The 24,437-nt window shown below is 42.0% G+C and overlaps 1 protein-coding gene across 1 annotated transcript in view; it reads left to right on the top strand.

Moving 5' to 3' along the window:
* The first annotated feature begins 418 nt into the window (after positions 1 to 418).
* Prr16 (proline rich 16) overlaps positions 419 to 24,437 on the top strand; it is a 90,013-nt gene continuing 65,994 nt past the window's right edge. The window contains exon 1 of the mRNA XM_042674680.1: positions 419 to 565. Within this exon, the coding sequence (XP_042530614.1) occupies positions 419 to 565 (147 nt within the window). The remainder of the gene's footprint in view (positions 566 to 24,437) is intronic.

Below are 24,437 nucleotides of genomic sequence, written 5' to 3'. Positions count from 1 at the left end.
GGGGGTCCCGGGCGGGGGTCGGGGGGTCTCGGGCGGGGGTCCCGGGCGGGGATCCCGGGCGGGGGTCGGGGGGTCTCGGGCGGGGGTCCCGGGCGGGGGTCCGGGCCCGGCCCGGCGAGCGCGCGCGGCGGCGGCGGCGGCGGCGGCGGAGGCGCAGGCGCAGGCGCGCGGCGGGCCGGGCTGCAGCCGCGGGAGCTCCGCGCCCAGCGCCACGCCGCGCCGCGCCTCCGCCGGAGAGAGCGCGGCCGCCGGCCCGGGCCCCGCCGGCCCCGGCCCCGGCCCCGGCCCCGGCCCCGGGCGCCCCCCGCCGCTGCCCGCGGGAGCACCGGCGAGCATGCGGGGGAGCCCGGGCGCCCGACCCCGGGGCGCGCCGCAGCCCGGGCTCCGTCGGTCCTGACGCGCCCGCCTGCGCCCGAGAATGTCAGCCCCGTCCCGGGGGCCCCCGCCCGCGTCCCCGCCGCCCGCCGCCGGCCGAGCCCGGGTGAAGGAGCAGATCCGGATCATCGTGGAGGACCTGGAACTGGTCCTGGGCGACCTGAAGGACGTGGCCAGAGAACTGAAGGAGGTGAGGACGGGGAGAGCGGGAGACAGACAGACAGAGAGACAGAGAGAGAGACAGAGAGAGAGACAGACAGAGAGAGAGAGAGACAGAGAGTCAGAGAGAGAGAGACAGAGAGAGACACAAGAGACAGATACACACACAGAGACACAGAGAGACAGAGAGACAGAGAGCGGGAGGGAGAGACAGACAGAGATCGAGACGAGAGATAAGAGAGACAGACAGACAGACAGCGCGCGCCGGCGCCCCTGGCCGTCTGGGCAGCGCCGCTCGGGACGGCCGGGTCTCCAAACTCGCGGCCCGGCCCCGGCCCCGCGCGGGCGGCCGCTGCGGTTCTGGTTTTAATCCAGAAGAAATCAACTAGTGCTACGGGTCGCGGAGTGGGGTGCGGGGCCTCCGCGCCTGGGTGGGGCCGGGGTTCGCCGGGGGCGTGTCCCCGAGAGTGCGCGGGACCCCGGAGCCCGCGCCGCCCCAGCCCGCGGACCCCGGAGCCGCGGGACCCCGGAGCCGCGCCGCCCCAGCCCGCACCGCCGCAGCCCGCGGACCCGGGAGCCGCGCCGCCCCAGCCCGCACCGCCCCAGCCCGCACCGCCCCAGCCCGCCGACCCCGGAGCCGCGCCGCCCCAGCCCGCACCGCCCCAGCCCGCACCGCCCCAGCCCGCCGACCCCGGAGCCGCGCCGCCCCAGCCCGCGGACCCGGGAGCCCGCACCGCCCCAGCCCGCGGACCCGGGAGCCCGCACCGCCCCAGCCCGCGGACCCCAGAGCCGCGCCGCCCCAGCCCGCACCGCCCCAGCCCGCACCCCCCCAGCCCGCGGACCCCGGAGCCGCGCCGCCCCAGCCCGCACCGCCCCAGCCCGCACCCCCTCAGCCCGCGGACCCGGGAGCCCGCACCCCCCCAGCCCGCGGACCCCGGAGCCGCGCCGCCCCAGCCCGCACCCCCCCAGCCCGCGGACCCGGGAGCCCGCACCGCCCCAGCCCGCGGACCCGGGAGCCCGCACCGCCCCAGCCCGCGGACCCGGGAGCCCGCACCGCCCCAGCCCGCGGACCCCAGAGCCGCGGGACCCCGGAGCCGGCGCCGCCGCCCCAGCCCGCGGACCCGGGAGCCCGCACCGCCCCAGCCCGCGGACCCCAGAGCCGCGGGACCCCGGAGCCGGCGCCGCCGCCCCAGCCCGCGGGCGAGTCGCGCCTTGCGGGCACCCCGTCCCCCAGGGGAAGGGGCTTTGGGTTCCGGGCCGGGCGGGAGACCCCGGTGCCCCCTGCTTCCCGATCCCTGCTGGGAAGGAGGGGCCTGGGCCGCGGGCGGGCGGCGCGGGCTTCCCCGTGGGCGCCACTCGACCGGCTGCGCTCGGCTCCGACGCCTTCACCTTCTTGGCCTTGGGAGGCAGCGGTCCCTTCCCTCCGCCCGCCGCTTCCTGAGCCTGTGGAGTAGGGCTGCAGGGTGTGCGGGTATATGTGTGTGTGCGGGTGTGTGCATGTGTGTGTATGTGTGCGCGCGGGTGTGTGTATGTGCGGGTGTGCGGGTGTGTATGTGTGGGTGTGCCGGCGTGTGCATGTGCATGTATGCGGATGTGCCTGTGTGAGCGTATTGTGCGCGTGTGTGCGTGTGTACGTGCGTGTGTGCATGTGTGTGAGGGTATGTGTGCGTGTGTGCATGTGTACAGGTGTGTGCGTGTGCATGTGTACGAGCATGTGTGCGTGTGCACGCGCGCGCATGTGTGCGAGAGTATTGTGCGCGTGCATGTGTACGTGTGCGTGTGTGTGCGTGTGTGTGTATGTGGGTGTGTGGACGTGTGCATGTATGCGGATGTGCCTGTGTGAGCGTATTGTGTGCATGTGTACGTGCATGTGCGCGTGTGTGCGTGTGCGTGCACGTGTGTGCGTGTGCATGTGTGTGCGCGCATGTGCGAGTGTATGTGGGTGTGCGGGCGTGTGCATGTGCATGTATGCGGATGTGCCTGTGTGTGAGCGTATTGTGCGCGTGTGTGCATGTGTACGTGCGTGTGCGCGTGTGTGTGCGTGTGCATGCACGTGTGTGTGCGCGTGTGTGTATGTGCGCGCGTGCGTATGTACGGGTGCGTGTGCATGTGTGCGTGTGCACGTGTGTGCGTGTGCATGTGTGTGCGCGCGCGTGTGTGAGTATGTGCGCGCGTGCGTATGTACGGGTGCGTGTGCATGTGTGCGTGTGCACGTGTGTGCGTGTGCATGTGTGTGCGTGCGTGTCTGTGTGCGCGTCTGCCATCTTGTCATTTACATCCTTGCTCTTGGGAATGTGGACTTGGCCCCCTCCCGTCCCATGCCCGCCGTCCGCTGTCCGGCTGTCCGCTGTCGCCCATGGCTCTCCCGCGTGGATGGAGAGATGGGAGTTCTCAGCACTGGAGCCCAGCGCTCCGCCGCTGCTCTGCCCGGAGCGGGGGTCAGGCCGGGCTGGACGGGGCTCGGGTCAGCCAGGCTGCCTTGGGGGCCTCTTGAAGTGGGCGGCTGGGTCCAGCCCGGCCCAGTCCCAACCCAGCCCTGTCCCAGCCCGGCCCGGTCCCAGCCCGGTCCCAGCCCAGCCCCGTTCCAGCCCGGTTGTGTCATGCCGCTGCACCCGGCGGTGGTAGTGCTCAGTGGTAGTGCTCTCCAGCTTTGGCGGAGAACAGAGACGGCCTCCCCATCCAAATCCGACCCGCAACCTGGGTCTTCAAGCCAGGCCGAGGGCCTTGGGATCATGGGACTACTGGCCATTTGGGTTATTGATCACAAGGAGTTTTTGCTCCTGTAATTCCCAACCCGAATTTGGGTCATTTACTCTACAAACTGAACTCCACTGTGTGTGTGTGTGTGTGTGTGTGTGTGTGTGTGTGTGTGTGTGCGCGCGCGCGCCAAGTTTAAAATCGGGTTGAATGTTCCAGTCCTTCCTGATTCTGTCTGTGGCAGTAACCAGGAGCTAATTACCACTAAGGTCCTGAGAGTAGTGGTGGTTGACACAGAAGCGGACATAAGATTTGCATTTTAGGGCTTCTCCAGGGTTATTCTTTAATACTCGGTTGAAAGGTGAAGGGCTGTGAATTGAAAGTCAAGTCTGAAGATGTGGTTTCTTTATTTTCTGGGTGACACGTTTGGCAAGCAGTGTTTTCCTTCACAGCCTGATGGCGGTTTAAAAGCTGTCCATTCTTTTGGCTCGATCATGTTTGGTTCTTGTGGAAGTTTTTAAGGTGGGGAGGTGGGGTATCTATCTACATCAGTACGGTGGCACATTTATTTTCTTCTCCAGCCTGAGATTAAGAGAAAGGGTAATCAAAATCCTGCAGCTACCTTCTCTACTTCCTTAGGTTTCCTGTCCTTTCAGTACTTTGGACAGAAAAAATAACAAGCAAGTTGTGACACATAGGAAAAAGAGGATACAAAGTCAGGGCTTTGCTGTGCACCATTATTCTATGGACATCTGGAGACTAGGCAGGTCTACAGGAAAATATCTAACCTCTCTCTAGGGCCTGTTGTTCTTGTGTCTTCCTTTATTTCATTGCAAGCTATAAGTAAGGGAGCCTGTTGATCTCTCTGTACTTTCCATTATTTCAACATCTTTATCCAGAAAAATAAGCAATTTCTGAAGGAATAAAAATGCATAAGTACTGCACACGAAATATATGAAGAGACCTGAGAAGTTAGACACTCAATTTCTACTTGATGTTTTGGAATTTTCATTGACTACCAGAGCCTATTCTAGTAAAAAAAAAAAAAAAAAATCTCAGCATTGAAAGTAAAATGTACCAAAGATAAGTGATGCAGTGTTATTGCCGATCACATTGGGATCGTATTGACCATCATAGGTTTCAACTTGGAAATGCATAATCTCTGACTGGACCCCAAAGCCCTAGCTATTAATAGATTATGAATGGAGTTATTTGGAGAACAGTGTATTTACAGGGCATGCTTAACCTCTGACACCTTGCAGCTGTCCAGCATTTATCTTTTCTGGATAATGCTTCCTATGTGACTGAACATGCCTTTCATGTGTCTCTGAAGAAGAGAACAACTGAAAATTGGTACACTGCAAAGCTTATTGCGGTGAGAAGTAACAAATTATAGGAATCAGTGACTTAGAAATGTACAATTGATTTATCAATGGTCACATTTAATACTGTGGCATTTATAATGGCATTTAGTTTTACTTCAAGTCTAACAGCTTATGTCACATGTAATGTAATTCTAATAAGAAATTATAATTATATGATGGCTGTTGCTTTGCTTTTAAACCTCATGTAAATTAAGCCATAATATAAAATAGGAATGAGCTCTTATTATTTTAAAATGGAAATTAAAAATAAATGGTTATGACTGGATTAATATGTCCATTAATATATAGTATTTTTCTCAATCTTATTAAAGTTCACCTTTTAATTTTTTTCCTTACCTTTGTATAAATTTCTGCACCAACACTATTGGATATTATTTAATATCCAATAGTTAATTTAATATCACTTTTCTTTATAACCCCTTGAATTATAGTTACTCATCTGAATTCAGACATGACGGTAGAAATGAACATTGTAGTAGCTATTAGAAACATGATAATAATGAGAAACATAGTAATAACAAAACAGCACTATACATAGCAAGAAAAGTTGTAATTACAAATGCCTTAGTAGTTATTGAGTTAGAATTATTTAGCCAGTTATATTTGAATTGTCTACTGGCAGAAGAGAAATATGATTTTCAGAAAAGATAAGGGCAGTCGTGTTCTACCCCTTATAATTGAGTAAAGCTTCACATAGAGAGTTTTCAGATATGTAAAGTACTTGCTTTTCATGATATAATGGGAAATAAATATATAATATATTCCTATAGTCCATTCTCCCTTCTCCTACTAAGATTATTATGTCATTTATGGTGTCATTGGACTCAAAAGTTTATTTGGGGGATACATTTATTCTGTTTTAATAAGGCATTTAAACTTAAAAAGCATTACTGCTGTTACTGGCCAATTTAATATGGGGTTAGCTGAAAATCATTTGCATATGCTTAGTGATGTAGCACTCCTCTGGTTTAAAAAAGGTAAATTTTTTTAAAAAAAGCCAAATATGAGCTTTATACTTTTTCCATATTTTCATGGTTAACATAAGGGGACCCATGCCATATACAGGTCACATATCCAAACATTGTAACTACTCAAGACTTCCCTAAAGGTTTGTAAAAACAGTCAATACAGAATGGTGTTGAATTGTTCTGTAACATTTGAAGACAATATTTGAAGACGTAAGTGAATAGACAACAACACTGTAATACATGTTTTACATGTATTAGTAGATGTAAATTTAATATTAACACATGTAAATTCACTAATAGATGTAATACATGTTTATTTTACTTCACATTGAAGAAGTTAATAAATCCTAGTGAAATTCTGGAGGGTTTTGAATGCCATAACTGGTATAGAAGGTATTGGAGATGCTTTTATACTAAGAAATTTAGAAATAAAACGATTATTATTTTGTTTTTGTTGGTTGGGGTTTCGTGTCAGGGTGCAGGCATTACTCTGAGCTCTCGTCCTCAAGGCTGGCGCTCTGCCATTGCAGTCATAGCTACACCTCTGGAATTGTGCTGGTAAATTGGAGATAGCAGTCTCATGGACTTCTCTGCCTGAGATTGTTTGGAACTGTGATCCTCAGATCTCAGCTCCCGAGTAGCTAGGATTATAGGAATGAGCCCCTGGCTCATTGATTTAAAAACAATCTGTATTTTATTATATCTATTTTATTATGTTTTATATACATATATATATACATATATGTATATTTGTCAGTCATGGGGCTTGAACTCTGGGCCTGGGCGCTGTCCCTCAGCTCTTCAGCTCAAGGCTAGCACTCTACCACGAGCTACAGCACCACTTCCAGCTTTTTCTGCTTATGTGGTGCTGAGGAATCAAACCCAGGGCCTCATACATGCAAGGCAAGCCCTCTACCACTGAGCCACCTTCCCAGCCCATATGTTATATATTTTATTATGATTATTAAAAAATAATCAAATAATCTGACATCTTTGATAGCAATTTGCTTGCTTTTTGCTGAAGATTTCTTTTGCATGAAATGTTTAGTTATGAAATTGGAGATACTAATGGTTGGACAGAGAGAGAGATTTGAATCTCTACTAAACAGCCTTTATTTGAAAACAGAATTCATTATTGCCTCAACTTAATTTTCTTTCAGTTTATAATGTTTATAAACATGAACAACATATAGCATTTTTATGTTAAGTAAAAATATTATGAATTTAAAAATCATTAATGTACATATATAGCTCTTATAGAATGGTGAGTATAGTTAGCTCTTATAACATAATTATTATACTATATATAAAGTAATTACATATGTAACCTTTTTGGAAAGTCTTTGTACGTAGACCAAACTCTTAGAGAGTGCAAGTTAAGATGGGAGTTTTTTTGGTCAAGGACTACTGCTCAGTGATGGTACTTCCAAAAATTAGCAGATGCTTGATGTGGCACTTAGCTGGAAAGCACTCATGATTTTTTTCTGTAATGTTGGCAAAATAAATAGGTTAAACCTTAGTTTAATATTAAGAAACTTGATGAGCAATAGGAAAGTCTGATCTGGGGTTTTTGTAAATAGAATTAACAATCATTTGCAAATTATTTTACATTTAAATGTGACTTCCATAGTGAGGTGCAAGTGTACCTCTGTAGATTATTGCTCTGGGAAAGCCCAAATAGTGTTTTTGGTTAATGAGTCTAGGCATATAAAACTCATTACTAGAGTGAATTATAGAATAATTTCTAGTTTCAAGCTATAAAGTTATAAATGAATGAAGAATGAATGAAAATTAGCTGGATAGGAGTAGGAGTAACTGTTTTTAATGTGTGTGTGTGTGTGTCTGTGTGTCTATGCATGCATGTGCATCAGTCCTAGGGCTTGAACTCAGGGCCTGAACACTGTTCCTGAGCTCTTTTGCTCAAAGCTTGTGTTCTCCCATGTGAACTACAACTCCACTTCTGGAATTTTGGTGGTTAATTGAAGATAAGAGTCCCAGGGACTGTCCAGGCTGGCTTTGAGCTGCAGTCCTCAGGTATCAGCCCCCTGAGTAAGGTTATAGACGTGAGCCACAGGAGCCTTTGTACAATATTTTTCCTTCTCAAACTGGGACATTTTTTTTTTAACCAATTTCTAAAATATTTTTTCCTATAAGTATGATACCTTAGCATTGTTCCTGAGAGAAGACAAATTTGCAAAAGAAATAGCCAGTAGAACTAGTCATTACCATCTTTTGTGCTTCGTTTAAAATTTTGTTTAATAAGATATGCAGTTGACTTCTATAATTCATCATAGTTTAGAGATGTAAGAACCAGCCATTAAAACTAATACATGTTGTTTATTTATTTTGACACTAGAAAAAATGTCTAAATATATTTAAAAATTTCCACCAGAATTTATCTTTCTGTAACAGATAAATCTAAATTTTTTTCAGTGAGAATCTTTGTTGTCAGAAACATTGAATGGTTTAGAAAATAATTCTTTATTTTACATTATTGTTATATTACATTAATGTTAGTTACATTATGATTTTTCTAAAAACTTATTAAACTATTAATTTTTTACATATTAAATCTTTGTGTGTATATGGTTTCTATATTTGCAGTTAATTTGAATAAGAATTCTGGAGAACTATAAAGAATTTATGATAGCTCTGTAGTTCAACTATAATTGAGGATAACTATTTTTCTAAGATTTTTAAGTAGGTTTTTGGTTTTATTTGATTAAGTTTAAGTTTTATTGTAAAGGTGATATTCAGAGGAAGTACAGTTACATAAGTAAGGTGATGAGTGCATTTCGTGTTACCCCCTCCCTCATATTCTTCCATTTTACCCCTCTTCTTCCCCCAGTTGTGGAGTTCACTTCCAACACAGTGTCTAGTGAGTATCATTGCTGAATTGGTTCACCCTTTGGTCCACTGTTTCTGTGCTTCTCCTCCTCCCAATCAGATAAACTTATATATAAGACAAAGGGTGCAGAAATCAAAAACAGTGACAACAGGGAATAAACCAAAGGAAAAAAATAAAGGAAAAAGCAGTAATTCCAAACAGTACAATAAAAATCCTCTTGCTTTCATTTCTTGGAGTTCATTTCAATCAGCATCCTTTTATATGGTCGTATGAACGTAGCTATTGAGCCATTTCTAATTTTAAATTAGAAATATCAGAGATATTTATGTATGCTAAAATTATAGAACAAAGCATAGATTGACTAATCTCTTCCTTGAATATTTCAAAGTTTTTGATAAATATCTGAATTAAATATGGAATGTTAGAGACTGGGCTACATTGCTCTCAGTATAGAACATGCTGTAGAACAGCAGTGAGGGACAAGTTATATAGAAGTTTGAGGTACAATATCATATAAACTATGACTATTAAAGTAAGATGATAGAATAATAAAAAGGTCAGCTCTGAGCTGCTTGAATAGCTTTTCATGGTTCATATGCTGTTATGAAATATTGGGCATGTTATTTAAACAATCACTGCCTTCATTTTCTCCTTAAAATGGCAATAGCAAGACGTTACCATCACTGGGTATGGAGAAGAAATGAATGTGTATAAGGCGCATCAGGCATTTCCATGCCTGAAGTAAGCCCTGCAAGTGTACTTATTATTATTTAAATTTGTTTGGCCTTCTTTAATAATTTATTCAGCAAATAGCTGTTTAGGGCCCCTTCTATGCCCGATCCTATTTTGGTTTCCAGGAGAGTAGTGGTGAGTAAAACAGACTAAAATTCATGGAACGTATGTAGTGCATGTGGAGGGTATGGCTAATGTATAAATATGCAATAAGTATCAAGTACGAGAAGGGGACAAGTCCTATAAATATAAGAGAAGCTTACACTGGGATACACAGGGATGAGGAATTGCTCCAGCACATAGTGGAAAAGGGCGTAGAGGCATTCCAGGGCAGGCTTGCAGGTGGGGGGAGCTTGTGCTCTGGAAATGGAAGGTGACACTTTCTCAGGTGGTGTGAACAGCAGTCCAAGGCCTGGGTGAGGACCTGTGCATCTCCAGAAAGCAAGAGGACAGCGTGTAGAGATGCACAAGCAAGGAACAGTGTAGCCGGCGACGTGGTGAGCTGGGGGCATTTCTAGGGATGGTGCCTCTTACTGGGAGTGAAGTGGGCAGGTGGTGCAGCTGTAGGGATGGAGCTGCGTGTTCTTCCCACGGTGAACCATGGGGGAGGAGGATGGTGACGCTGAGTACAGACAAGGCCCCGCAACGCAGCCTCACTTGGTTTGATACTTCTTAGCTCTGTGGCGACACCGAGGTTAGATGACACACATTCCAGAAGAAATCTGGTGATGGAAATAATAAGGGTGCCCAGGGCAGACAAGTGCTAAGTGCTTGAAGCATGTTAGGGGTCGTTCTGGGTTAGCTCCTTGAATCCTCACAACCAGCCTGAGAGTGTCTTCTAGCTATTTAATCCCCGAGGAAGCAGAGATGCCAGCGATCAATCTTGAAAGTGCGTGATGGAGCAGAACCCTGTGGGTCCTGCTTTAAACGTTGTCACCACCAGCGACCCCCTCCCAAGAGCCATACGCCTCAACACAGTCTCTTCTAACTCTTCCTCACCCCATACTTCCTTCACCCCTCTATTTCTTTCCCCCATTTTTTCCTCTTCGTTCCCTCCTCTCTCTCATTTTGCTTTAGGTTCCTCACCTACTTCTTTGATAGGCCTTGGCTATAGTATACTCTTCTGAGCCTCCGCTAGTAGGTCGATGAATCTTGAACTGGGTATTCAGCTCATCATAGCGGACATCTACTAGGACATCTCTACTAGGGCATATCAGATACATCTTCCCCTGGCCACCATGTCTAAACCAGAGCTCCCTGAATTCTCTCTTCTGTAACCCCAGGTCACTTGGAAGAGGCTGTCTCTAGGCCTTGAAACCTTTATCAATTATTCTTTCTTCTATCAATTATCTCAAAGTAATCAGAAAAATTGGGGGGATCTATATTCAAATTCTTTCTAGACTCTGGCCAGTTCTTATCTCTAATAATCCTGGCTCAAGTGAATATCCTCCCTCATTTGAATGTTTCAGTGCTGTTGTCATTACGCTCCTTCCTTTTTGCTCTTGTTAGCTCGAAGCTCTCCTGTCCTATTGCTTTTCTTCAGTATGCCTTACTTCAGCAACAGGATTCTTGCTATGTATGTTTCAGACCCAACTCCACCTTTGGGCTAACTCGCTGGATTTATTCAAGATGGGATCAGTTCTCACCCCAGTGTGGGCTGCTCCCACAACTCTCTGTGGAATTAAAGTACTCTGGTTTAGCTTTTGTTTGTTGCGTAGTACTCATCACAGTACTCCTGGGCTGTTCAAGCACCAGGCAGCTTATTGCACATGCATGTTCATTATTGTTTATTTTCCACCTCAGGGTTGTTAGCTTCTGGAGCTTGTGACTTCTTTTTTTGTTCTTGTAAGTATACAAAGTTTTTCAGGCAGTGGCTGACAGACAGTGGATTCTCATAAAGATCTTTTCCAACTTGAAACTTACCTTTCCAAATGTATCTATGAATGGATCGAGACTTACCACCTTTTATTTTTCACTGAATATCAAGTATTTACACAGAATTAACACACAACAATCTGTATGAAATGTACTCTGCGGATTTCTTATCATTCTCTCATAATGGTGATTTATTACTTGGTGGGAGCTCTTGCCTTTTCTGCTTTCATAATCACTCATATTAAAGCTTTCCTGTTAAACTAAATCAGGGCTGAGGAACCTAGCTCAGTGCCTGGCACGTACAAAACCTTGGGGTCTTGTGCTTTGCGTGGTCAGTGAATCTTTTAGTCTGAGCTAAATTGTTAACTATATTGCTCACTTTGCATCAGTGTTGAGTTAAAAAAAGATAACCCATTACTTTCTCACACTTCTCCTGTAATATCTAGTAAATCCCAATTTCTCCCTCTGATATAAAAACTTGGTACAATTCTTTCTATATAAATGATAACTTTGGGCTGCAAATTTAAGGGCTTGCCATCAGAAAAATATCTCGATCTGATTTGAGAATACTCATTTTTCCCTTTGGAACAGGATACTGTAAAGTACATGAAGTACTTAGAAGTGAAGCTTCCTGGTCAGGTATGATTTTTTCTTCTACAATGATACTCACAAGACACTATGTTGGAAATGAATTTTATAACTTCGGCGGGGGTAGGGGAGTGAGGGAGGTCGGGAAGGAAAGGGATCGTGGGAGAACAACAAAGGAGGAGGTAACAAAGCTTGACAAGAAAAGTACTCATCACCTTACTCATGTAACTGTGACCCCTCTGTACGACATCTGTACAATAAAATTTAAAATTAAAAAAATCTGTAATGTCAAATAAAGAGGGAGGATGTTTACTTTTTTATATTTTCCTGAGTTCTTTTCTTTCTTTCTTTCTTTCTTTCTTTCTTTCTTTCTTTCTTTCTTTCTTTCTTTCTTTCTTTCTTCCTTTCTTCCTTTCTTCCTTTCTTTCATTTTTGTCAGTTGTGGGGCTTGAACTCTGGGCCTGGATACTGTCCCTGCGCTCTTCAGCTCAAGACGAGCTCTCTACCTCTTGAGCACCACTTGATACTTTTATACAGCATTTATACTTCGTTATTTTAGTATCATGTGCCTTGCCATTTATTCTTACACAACTTAAGTGACATAACTTAAAATGGTATATTAAAAGGGATAGCCAATAGCATTTAAATACATTTTAAGGCCTTGTAGAATTCTGTTGTAAAACCATATGGTCCTTGGCTTTTTGTAGATTGGAGGTCTCTTATTGCTGTTTCTATTTCAATGCTTGATATGGGCCTGTTAAGATGGTTTAACTCATCTTGGTTTAGTTTTGGCATGTCGATATTTGCTAGGAAAAGGTCCATTTCTGCCATGTTCTCAAACTTATTAGCATAAAGTTTTGAGAAGTATTCCCTTATAATGTTCTGAATCTTGGTTGTTTCTGTGGTGATGTTTCCATTCTCATCTCTGAGTTTATTTGGGTGTGTTCTCTTCTTTTTCTGATAAGATTTGCTAAGGGTCTGTCTATTTTGTTATTTTTTTTTTGAAGAACCTACTCTTCGTTTTGTTGATTCTTTCTATGTTTTTTTTTTTTTTGGATTCTAATTCATTTAATTCTGATTTAATTTTAATTATTTCTTTCCATCTACTGGATTGGGGTTTATCTTGCTGCTCTTTTTGAAGGAGGCTCAGATGTCTCATTAAATTGTTGGTTTCAAATCTCTCCAATTTGTTGATGTAGGAACTCAGAGCTATAAACTTGCCCCTGAGTACTGCCTTTGCTGTGTCCCAGAGGACCTGGTAATTTGTGTGCTCATTTTTATTGAATATCATGAACATTTGAATTTCATTTCTAATCTCTTCCATGACCCACTGGTGGTTCAACCATGTGTTGTTCAGCCTCCATGTGTTATAGGACTCTCTTTGGTGGCCTTATCAATACTCCCTCAACTCTTCAGTGAACTTGAAAGAGAAAGTTCACTACTGAACTCATTCTATGAAGCCATAATAACCCTCATCCCCAAACCAGGCAGGGACTCATCAAAGAAAGAGAACTGTAGACCCATTTCTTTGATGAGCATTGATACAAAACTTCTCAACAAAATTTTGGCCAGTCTACTTCAACAATTCATCCAAAAAAATCATACACCATGATCAAACAGGATTCATTTCAGGGATGCAAAGCTGGTTTAATATACGCGAATCAATTAATATGATTCATTACATCAACAAGAGCAAGGATAAGAACCACATCGTTATCGCAATAGATGCAAAAAAAGCATTTGACATGATCCAACATCTCTTTATGATGAAGGTTCTGGAAAAATTAGGAATCCAGAGAACATTCCTCAATACAATAAAGGCTGTATATGACAAACCTACAGTCAGCATTATATTCAATGGTGAAAAACTAAAGCCATTTCCACTAAACTTAGGAATGAGACAAGGATGTCCACTCTCTCTACTGCTCTTCAATCTAGTATTAGAATGCCTAGCGACAGCAATAAGACAAGATACAAACATAAAGGGGATCCAAATAGGGAAGGAAGATGTAAAACTCTCCCTCTTTGCAGGTGACATGATCTTGTATTTAAAGAATCCCATGGACTCCACTCCCAAATTACTCAAACTGATTCAAAACTTTGGCAAATTAGCAGGGTACAAAATTAACCCTCAAAAATCAATGGCTTTTCTGTATGCCAACAATGAGAAAAGCATGGCTGAAATCAGGAAGCAACTCCATTCATAATAGCCCCACAAAAAATAAAATATCTAGGAATTAACTTAACCAAAGAAGTGATGAAAACATTAAAAACCTGATAAAGGAAATCAAAACAGAACTCAGAAAGTGGCAAAAACTCCCATGCTCCTGGATTGGAAAGATCAACATAGTGAAAATGGCAATACTTCCCAAGGCTATCTACAAATTCAATGGGATACCCATCAAAATTCCAACCTCATTCTTCAAGGAAATAGAAGAGGCAATCCAAAAATTCATATGGAAGAACAAAAGACCCCGAATAGCAAAAACAATCCTTAACAGAAAGAACAGTGCTGGAGGAATATCAATACCAAATTCCAAACTCTATTACAAAGCGATAGTAATCAAAACAGCTTAGTACTGGCACAAGAACAGACCTCAGGACCAATAGAATAGAATTGAAAACCCAGAAATGAACCTACAGACCTACAGCCATCTAATCTTCAATAAGGGAGCTAAACAAATAGAATGGAAGAAAGACAACCTCTTCGGTAAATGGTGCTGGCAAAATTGGTTACCTACTTGTAGAAAACTAAAGCTAGATCCTTATATATCACCCTGCACCAGAATCAACTCCAAATGGACCAAAGACCTCGGAGTCAAAGCAGACACCCTGAAAACATTACAGGATGGAATAGGAGAACCCTGGGTCTCCTTGGCACAGGCCAAAATTTTCTGACGAGACCCAGAAACACAACAAATCAAAGAAAGGTTGGACAAATAGGATTGCATGAAATTGCAGAGCTTCTGCATGGCAAAGGACATAGCTAGCAAGATCAATAGAAAGCCCACGGATTGGGAGAAGATCTTCACTAGCCATACAACGGACAAGGGTCTCATATCTAAAATATACCTGGAACTCAAAAAATTAAATCCCCCAACAACAAATCTTCGAAGAAACAACTGCCCAATAAATAAGTAGGCTACAGACTTAAAGAGAAACTTCTCTGAAGAGGAAAGAAGGATGGCCAACCGACACATGAAGAAATGCTTAACCTCTCTAGCCATAAAAGAAATGCAAATCAGGGGCTGGGAAGGTGGCTCAATGGTAGAGCACTTGCCTTGCATGCATGAGGCCCTGGGTTCGATTCCTCAGCACCATATAAGCAAAAAAGAAAAAAGCCAGAAGTGGTACTGTGGCTCAAGTGGTAGAGTGTTAGCCTTGAGCTGAAGAGCTGACGGACAGCGCCCAAGCCCAGAGTTCAGGCCCCACAAAAAAGAAATGCAAATCAAAAAACATTGAGATACCACCTCACCCCAGTTAGAATGGCTATAATCAAGTATTCTAATAACAACAGATGCTGGAGGGGATGTGGACAGAAGGGAACCCTACTGCATTTTTGGTGAGAGTATAAACTTGTTCAACCACTTTGGAAAGTAGTGTGGAGATTCCTCAAAAGACTCCACATAGAGCTTCCCTATGACCAGCAATCCCACTTTTGGGCATTTACCCAAATGGTCACAAACAAGACCATAGTAAAGCTACCAGCACGACTATGTTTATTGCAGCATTATTTACCATAGCTAAGATATGGAACCAACCCAGATGCCCCTCAGTAGATGAATGGATCAAGAAAATGTGGTATATATACACAATGGAATTCTATGCCTCCATCAGAAAGAATGACATTGCTCCATTTGTTAGGAAATAGAAAGACTTGGAAAAAATTATATTAAGTGAAGTAAGCCAGGCTCAAAGAAACATAGGTCTCATGGTTTCCCTTATTTGCAATAATCAGTGTATGTCGGAGACAAGCAGAAAAGGTCAGGTAAGTTGATGTTAGGGGAATGAACCCCAAGATAAGTGTTCAAATGTTTTTTTTTTCTTTCATGAAATTGTTTCTAGTATAATTATAAGATGATTTCTTTGTTGCTTTGTATGTCCCTTCCCCACGGTATAACCCCTGCTTTCACTGTATTTGATGTTGGTATAATTTGTGGAGGGGAAGGGAAAAAATCAATTGTTTAAATGGGGATACAGGTGGACCCATTGCAATAATTAGATGTACAAGTTGTTATGTCGAAAAACAAACTTTACAACTTTGATGGGGGGGGAGGATTGGGTTGGGGTTGAGGGGGGGTTCTGGAAAGGGTTGGGTAGGGGAAACAAAGAAGGAGGCTACAATGCTTGATAAGAAATATACTCATTATCTTGCCCATGTGATTGTAATCCCTCTGTATGATATTTTCACAATAAAAAATACATTTTAAGCATTACTATTAAGAAATAATAAGCAGATTATTAAGACCTAATGTACAAAGCACAAAAGAGCTAAGTAATATCAATGTTTTGCTTCCTTTATTGTTTCTTTCATACACTCCCTCTAGTGTTCAAAAGCATAGGTACTTATGTAATCAGCATATTTAATATAAAAGTGTAATTATTAATAAGTAGAATTTTGTTAAACTAATATTATTTTATTTAGAAGATCATATTGTCAAGTTATTGGACTTTCTGAATGTTGTATGAAAATCACATTCTCTCTGCCTTTTCCTATAAAGATGGGTTCATTCAACAGGTGAGAAAATTAGACTTCTGTATTTAGGACTTTGTGGAGTTGGACATTTAGTCCACTTGTTCATATGATGTGGGAATTTTCACATTCTGTTTTCATAATTAAAGGATTAACTCCCAACAACGGTATTGAAATATTTAATGACATAATTTTATTTTACTATCCTGGAATGTTGCTTAAATATATTGGGTACAAATTCCCATGAGAAATAGTCAAGTTATCTCCAGGAATAACAAATCAAAAGAAAAGGGTCTGGGAAGGTGCTCAATGATAGAGCGCTTGCCTTGCATGCCTGAGGCCCTGGGTTCGATTCCTCAGCACCACATAAGCAAAAAGAAAAAAAGCCGGAAGTGCTGGAGGAATATCAATACCAAATTCCAAACTCTACTACAAAGCGATAGTAATCAAACCAGCTTAGTACTGGCACAAGAACAGACCTCAGGACCAATGGAATAGAATTGAAAACCCAGAAATGAACCTACAGACCTACAGCTATCTAATCTTCAATAAGGGAGCTAAACAAATAGAATGGAAGAAAGACAACCTCTTCAGTAAATGGTGCTGCCAAAATTGGTTAACTACTTGTAGAAAACTAAAGCTAGATCCTTATATATCAACCTGCACCAGGGTGGCGCGGTGGCTCAAGTGGTAGAGAGCTAGCCTTGAGCTGAAGAGCTGAGGGACAGCGCCCAGGCCCAGAGTTCAGGCCCCACGACCGGACCCCCCAAAAAAATCAAAAGAAAAAACATATATAGGGCTGTTAGTGAATATAGGATATTGATATTTGCTAGTATATCTGAGAAGGAAAATTGTTTTAAATTGTGAAGTTAAAGTGTTGCTATTTGCTGGATTTAAAAACATTCAGGGACAGTTCAGAAAAATTAAACTGAAATTAAACTAAAATTCGACTGTCATTTATGTTTGTTTAGTGCTTTATAATTCTAAGGCATTTTTATGTCTAGTACTTGACTTGCTCATCATTATATCAAAGTTAAAAATAATAAAATTACGTTCTGTAATTTTCAGACATTGAATCCTAACCTCCATTGATGCCCTAAAAGTATGTTATGTTATAATGATGAATTTCACTTTAAGAGTACTCAAAATTCAGTGTTCACCTGGTAATGTTTTTCATAGAGATTTACATCCAGTACTAAAACCTTATTCACTGCAGGCTTCATGGAATACCCTGGGGAAAACTTTCATTTTTCATATAGTGAATAATGTGGTACAGCATGTGAATTTGTGCCTGTTTCATTAATCACAGATGATGTTCTCCCAAATGCTTGTGAGTTTAACGTCTGCTCTCTGGAGCCACTCATGCTTAGAAGAGCTAATGTGTTCTGAAACAATGATCTCTTAGATTACCTGAGCTCTGTAACTCAGAAATAACACATTTAAGATTTTGGTGGGGGGATAATATTGAGAAACTGTGCAGGAAAATTTTTATTTAAAATACTCTTTTATTGTTATAGCAATAAGGAAGTCCTGGCGTACACTACAATTTAGTGTAAATTCCAGTAGCATGCAGCATAGCTCTGTCTTTGATATGAAATAATTCCAATTATTTTATGTTCTTACTGGCTTCTGACATTTAATGAGAAATCTCTGACACTTGAGCAGAGATGTAAGCTAAGGGAAATTCATAGCCAGGGCTAACAGTGAATAAAGACTACACTGCAAAGCTCCTTTATGTACAGATAGGGGACAATTGTGATATTTAGTGCTACACTAAATATCATTTTGAAATACTAAATATTAATACTACTAGGCTGATACAAGATAATGAGTTTCTTACATTGTGAAGGAAAATAAACCAGTTAAGAATTTTTTATTCAGAAGTTTTGACCTATGTAATTTAAAAATATTTTTGTGTCAGTCTAGTCTAACAGTAAATATATAAGAACTGAGTCGTTTTATGTCTTCATACCTTCTCTTGTAAACCACATTGATTTAGCATTCATTTGAAGTACTTTAGAAGGCTATAAAGTCCACAGCAAGCAAAAAAATTTGGTTGATATACTCTTTTTGTAGTTTATTTTCAGATAAAAATGCAGCTACTTTATCAACATTTTGGCGTATCATTAAAGATACTTGGCTTGTCCTTGTATAGAAAAGAAATTAGTATATATATGTGTCTTAACCTTTTCTGGAAGACATTGGAAGAGACTTTTTATAGTAAAATCTGAAAGTTACCACTTGCCCTTAGTTAAATCCCAAGTACCAACAAAGAGGGGGGGCGGGGGCGGATAGACCTCCAAGCAATTAGTAGTAATAGTAAAATTATACATTTTATTGTACATTATAGTAACATGCTTCTCCTAAACTGTAGAAAGTAACTATTTTCAGTATAGGCAGAGGGAAATACATTAATGTAGCTAGAATTATAATTTAAAAATAAGATGCTATTACAAATTTAGAAATAACATCTGAGGTCTGGGAAGGTGGCTCAGTGGTAGAATGCTTGCCTCGTCTGCATGAGGCCCTGGGTTCGATTCCTCAGCACCACATAAGCAGATAAAGCCGGAAATGGTTCTGTGGCTCAAGAAGTAGAGCATTAGCCTTGAGCTGAAGAGCTGAGGGACAGCTCAGAGTTCAAGCCCCAGGACTGACCAAAAAAAATGTGTAAAAACATCTGAATAAAAGTAATGTTTTGCTTACATGTTGTAAAAACTAAATTTGATTTGTGGTAAGAAACACTTTAGCTTTAGCTTGAATATGTCCGGTGATATCTAATGGCCATGTTTAGGGAGACTCAGCAAACTTTAAGAGAAGGAATTTTCCCACTGAACTTCAAAAAAAAAAAAAGTCTGGATTCTGGGCCTCAAGTTTTTACAGCTTACATTCTACCACTTGAACTATGCCTCCAGCCCAACTTTTTGCTGGTTAGTTTAGACATGGTGTGTAGAAACTCTTCTGCCCAGGTTGGCTTTGAGCCATGATCTTCTAGATCTCATTCCCCAGAGAAGCTACAATTGTAGTCACGAGCCACTAGCAAAATAGCTAAATTGTAGTGTTTTAATAAAACAAAGTGAAATTTATTTCAATGGTCTAGAATAATTTTTTCTTTCAGAATTAATTTTGAAATAGTTTAATGATTACATTCAAGTAAATCTGTATTTCTCAAGAGAACCCAAAACTGCTCAATTTGTTTTAGTAATGAATCTATCATTCTAACAGATAATGACTAATGCTTCCTTTTTATGTTGCCAATTCTGCTATAATGTTAGTGCATTTTAAAAATAGGTTTAGCAAAGAAACAGAAATCACATAAACATTTAACACAACGGAAAAATTGCTACCTCTTTTTAAGAACATATTATTCACTGGGCATTTTCTTCCTTACAATCACGAGTGAAAACTATGTATATTAACTTACTTTATTAGCTTACTGCACTGCTTTCTACGTAGCAGGCTAGTACAGTCTATTTAATGAAGAAGGTTTATACACAGAAAACTTAGTTTACTTCCTGAAAAATATATTTAGTTGGCATCTAGTGAGTAAGGTATTTGTAATGTATACAATCTACAATTATAGTCTTCATTCAGTTCTAAATATGTTGCCTTTATTGTTTCAGAGTTCAAATGTTGTAATTTTTTAGGACAGGGTAAGTTCTGTCATATTAAAACGTTAGCCTTAAAATCTCAGTGCTTATCTCAACAAAGTGAGTTCTCCAAAGCAATTTCACTGGGAGCTCTGCCCCAATGGTCCGCTAAGGGTCAGGCTCTTCTGGTACCGTTATCAACATAAGGATGCACACGGAAAAGTAGTACAGGAATTCACACCACACTTCTGCACTTCAGTCATAATTGATACAAATCTGATTTTTGATACTGTGAAAATTACAGCCCCAACAGAAAACAAGGAAAGTGGAGCCTTATAAACACACGATAGAAAGGAAACCTTTTTTTTTTTTTTATTTTTTTTTTATTTTTTTTTATTTTTTTTTTTTACTGCTTTTTTTTTTTTTTTTTATTGTAAAGCTACTATACAGAGGGTTACAGTTACATGAGTGAGGTTATGAGTACACTTCCTCTTGAACATTGTTACCCCCTCCATTGTTTTCCCCCTACCATCCCCTCCCTCCCTCCCTTCCCCGAGGTTCTTTTTTTTTTTTTTTTTTGATTGTGATTAAATGATTACATAATTTCAAAGTCACAAGTTCATTCTAACTTCCCTGGAGCAAATTGTCTACCACAGTCTGTAATATATAACAGTGTTCACATGTTATATACCATATTTGTGATCAGCAGCATGAGGATATTTAGTAGTGGTTCAACCAGATGAGCGGGAGTTCTTTGTTTCTTAAGTCCTGTTAGTTTTGTCGTATCACCTAACCTTTTGGATTTAGCATCCACTTATGAGGGAGACCATGTACCGTTTGTCTCTTCGTTCTTGGCTTACCTCGCTCAACATGATTCCTTCTAGCTCCATCCATTTCCCTGCAAATGCCATTATTTTGTCATTTCTAATGGCTGCATAATATTCCATTGTGTATAGATACCACAATTTTTGGATCCATTCATCTGTGGTGGGGCACCTAGGTTGAAGGAAACCTTTTTGAACATGAAGAATCTCTAACTATCTTGGACGTAACTTTATTATATTCTAGATTCTTTCTCTTCAGAGTAACATTTACAGAGTACTAATTCCATTGGGTAGGTTACTCTTAAACCTCTTTCTCCCCCCCCCCCCCCTCTCACACACACACACATACACACACACCTTCACTACAAGCAGGTTCACATTCAGTATTAAACTTACTATATTAGCACTGTCTTCCAGGTTTGGGAGTTATAAAGCTACTGCTTTTTCAAAATTGCATATCATTTCTCTTAGCATCTTATATAGTCATATGAACATAGCTTTTGGGCTTTTCTGCTCATCTGATAAATTATCCTAGTCATATACTAATTATTACAAATGAGGGAAGCCATGGGACCTATATTTCTTTTGGTCTTTCTTACTTAATATGATTTTTTCCAAGAAATGAACCCCAACATCTGGACACAAGAAGTATTTCTTTGTTGTTGTTGTTTTTAATGTACTATGTGATTTTTTTGTTTCCTTTTTATGTTCTTCCCCCTGTTGTCACTATTTTTGATTTTGGTGCCCTGCATCTTGTATATACATTTGTCTAACTAGGGGAGGGGAAGGGGAATAACAAAATGCCGAAGCAAGGACCCAGGATGACCCATTGCAACAAGGATACCCACAAGACACTATTTTGGAAATGAACTTTACAACTTCGGGCTATGGGAGGGTGGGGAGGGTGGAGTGAGGGAGGTAGGGTAGGGAAGGGGTAGTGGGGGAACAACAAAGGAGGGGTAACAAGAAATGGACTCACGGCCTTACTCATGTAACTGTGACCCTCTGTATGTACAAAGCAGGGGTAACAAGAAATGGACTCACGGCCTTACTCATGTAACTGTGACCCCTCTGTACAAAGGAGGGGTAACAAGAAATGGACTCACGGCCTTACTCATGTAACTGTGACCCCTCTGTACAAAGCAGGGGTAACAAGAAATGGACTCACGGCCTTACTCATGTAACTGTGACCCTCTGTATGTACAAAGGAGGGGTAACAAGAAATGGACTCACGGCCTTACTCATGTAACTGTGACCCCTCTGTACAAAGCAGGGGTAACAAGAAATGGACTCACGGCCTTACTCATGTAACTGTGACCCCTCTGTACAAAGGAGGGGTAACAAGAAATGGACTCATGGCCTTACTCATGTAACTGTGACCCCTCTGTACAGCATCTTTACCATAAAATAAAAATTAAAAAAACAACAAAAAACTGCATATCAGAATTAGCCGTCCATAGAGGAATTTTACAAAATTCTGTTCTTGATCATCTGCATTGAAGAAGTGTCAGAATGTCACAAAGTGAGGAAATTGACTTTGAATAGAATCTTTAGCTTATAGGAAATCATGGATTTATCACTTTTTTATTGTACTTGTTTCAAAAAGCATCTCATGGGTTTTATTATGCTTGAACCTAAAATTAAACTGGATTCTTAAGCAAGAATAATGAACTTAAAAGAAACATATTGTAATTTTTATTTTTTGGGTCCGGTCGTGGGGCCTGAACTCTGGGTCTGGGCGCTGTCCCTCAGCTCTTCAGCTCAAGGCTAGCACTCTACCACTTGAGCCACAGTGCCACTTCTGGCTTTTTTCTTTGTGCTTATGTGGTGCTGAGGAATCGAACCTAGGGCCTTGAGCATGCAAGGAAAGCTCTCTACCACTGAGCCACTTCCCAGCCCCATATTGTAATTTTTTGTCTCTACCAAGTTAGAATAAGTAGCCAGTGTTCTTCTCCAATTCCAGGATTTATACATTGGCACAAGCATGAAACCATCGCTTTAACACAAAGAAAAGAACAGAATAACTATTAGACAGCAAGTAAACTCAACACTAGTATTAATGATCACAATGTGTCACATGTCTTTATGTTCTATATTTTAATTTTCACAAATGCAATGCACTTTTATTTGAGACTTCCTCTTTGCAAGTCTTCTGTTTAGCTTTGAAGTATTTGTCATTTTAAATTTCTCTTTTGTTATTCATTCCTAATTTGCTTCTTTTGAAGTAAGAGAATGAACTGCACTATAGTTCCGTTTCTTTTATACCAGTTGAGGTTTGTTTTAAGGCCCAGGGTATTTTCTATCTTGGCTGTTCTTTCATGAACACTTGAAAGGATGTGCATGGGGCGCTGCACGGAATGTTCCATAAATACTCGCTCCCGTTCGGGATAGCATTGGTACATTTTGTGTCCTATATCAGTGTTCATGTTGCAGTTGTCCGCTCTGGCCTCAGAGCTGAAGTTTCCAATTATAGTTGTGGCTTTGTATTTCAACTATGTCATTTTTGTTTCACCTACTTTAATCGTGTTTTGTTCCATACACCTTAGGAGTGCTATGAACCTGACGGAGTAATCCTTTATTATTATATAATGAGAGAGGATATGATATTATTGTATTAGATTGAATTCTATATTACATGCAAAATACATTATAGGCAAACATGTGTACATATGTATTTCTCTGAAGATTCTTGTGTCCAATCAGGTCTAGTCACAAGGATATAAATTGCTGAGCTGTCCCTGGAGTTGTGGACATGATTGGAAGAGGGGGAACTGTTAAGACAGCCGCTCTTGCCTTTGTTTAAATCACTGTCTGAATGACATGTCTTTTTGCCTGTGGTCACCTGTTTCTATCATCAGCATAACCGCTCTCGCCTTTTGGATCATCATCTGTATGACACATCTCATCAGGAAACCCTGGTTTCTTACTCTGTAGCTAGATCTTTTCACAAATGGGGGACATTTTTGGCCATTACTTCTGTGACACGGTTTCGGTCCTGCCCTCTCCCTGAGGTTGGGAGGTGAGTGTCAGCTGGGTCTTACGCTCCCACAGATTCCTTGGTGTCTTTTTTATTTTTTCAGTTTGCTTTCTTTCTGTTCAGACTGTGGGGTACGGGAGACAGGGCCATTTGTGAGTAAACTTTAGACGTGACATTCACTGCCTCACCTCAACGCCCAGCATCAGCAAACCAAGGCTGCAGAGCCTCCTTTCGCTCTTTGAGGGAGGAGACATTGGCTTCTCATTTGTCCTTTGTTCATACAGGTAGGGTGATAGCAGAGTTTTTCCAGTGTGTTTAGTTGAAGTAGAATAACCACTCGCAGTAAGTTTTCTGCTTTGTTAGACTATTCAATTACTAGTGATTTGCCTAGACATAGAAAGATTTGGCTGGTGTTTGTTTGTTTGTTTGTTACTATCCTTCCCATTTCCAGGGTCCTGAACTTTTCATCTTTACGTCTGAATTACCTATGGCTAAAAGAAAACCCAGAGTTTCTTGCGGGGTGGGGGTGGGGTGGAGGCTGGGGGAGGGAGCATCTTGAGTTTTCTAACTTGTCTTCTTTCTTTACTTACCCATTAAGGATGTAGTTAGTTTTATCTTTAATATCCAGGGACTTTTTATGCTTTTGGAAATAATAATTTCTGAAAGCAGAAATACTTTTCTTACAGGAAGGTACTTTTGACAATACATATTTTGGCATTTGGTAACACA

This window comes from Dipodomys spectabilis, unplaced genomic scaffold (assembly GCF_019054845.1).
Source record: "Dipodomys spectabilis isolate Male_0828 unplaced genomic scaffold, ASM1905484v1 ptg000019l, whole genome shotgun sequence".
In the NCBI taxonomy this organism is placed as follows: Eukaryota; Metazoa; Chordata; class Mammalia; order Rodentia; family Heteromyidae; genus Dipodomys; species Dipodomys spectabilis.
The sequence above is the reverse complement of the archived record's forward strand: the minus strand, read 5'-3'. Positions and strand labels throughout refer to the sequence as shown.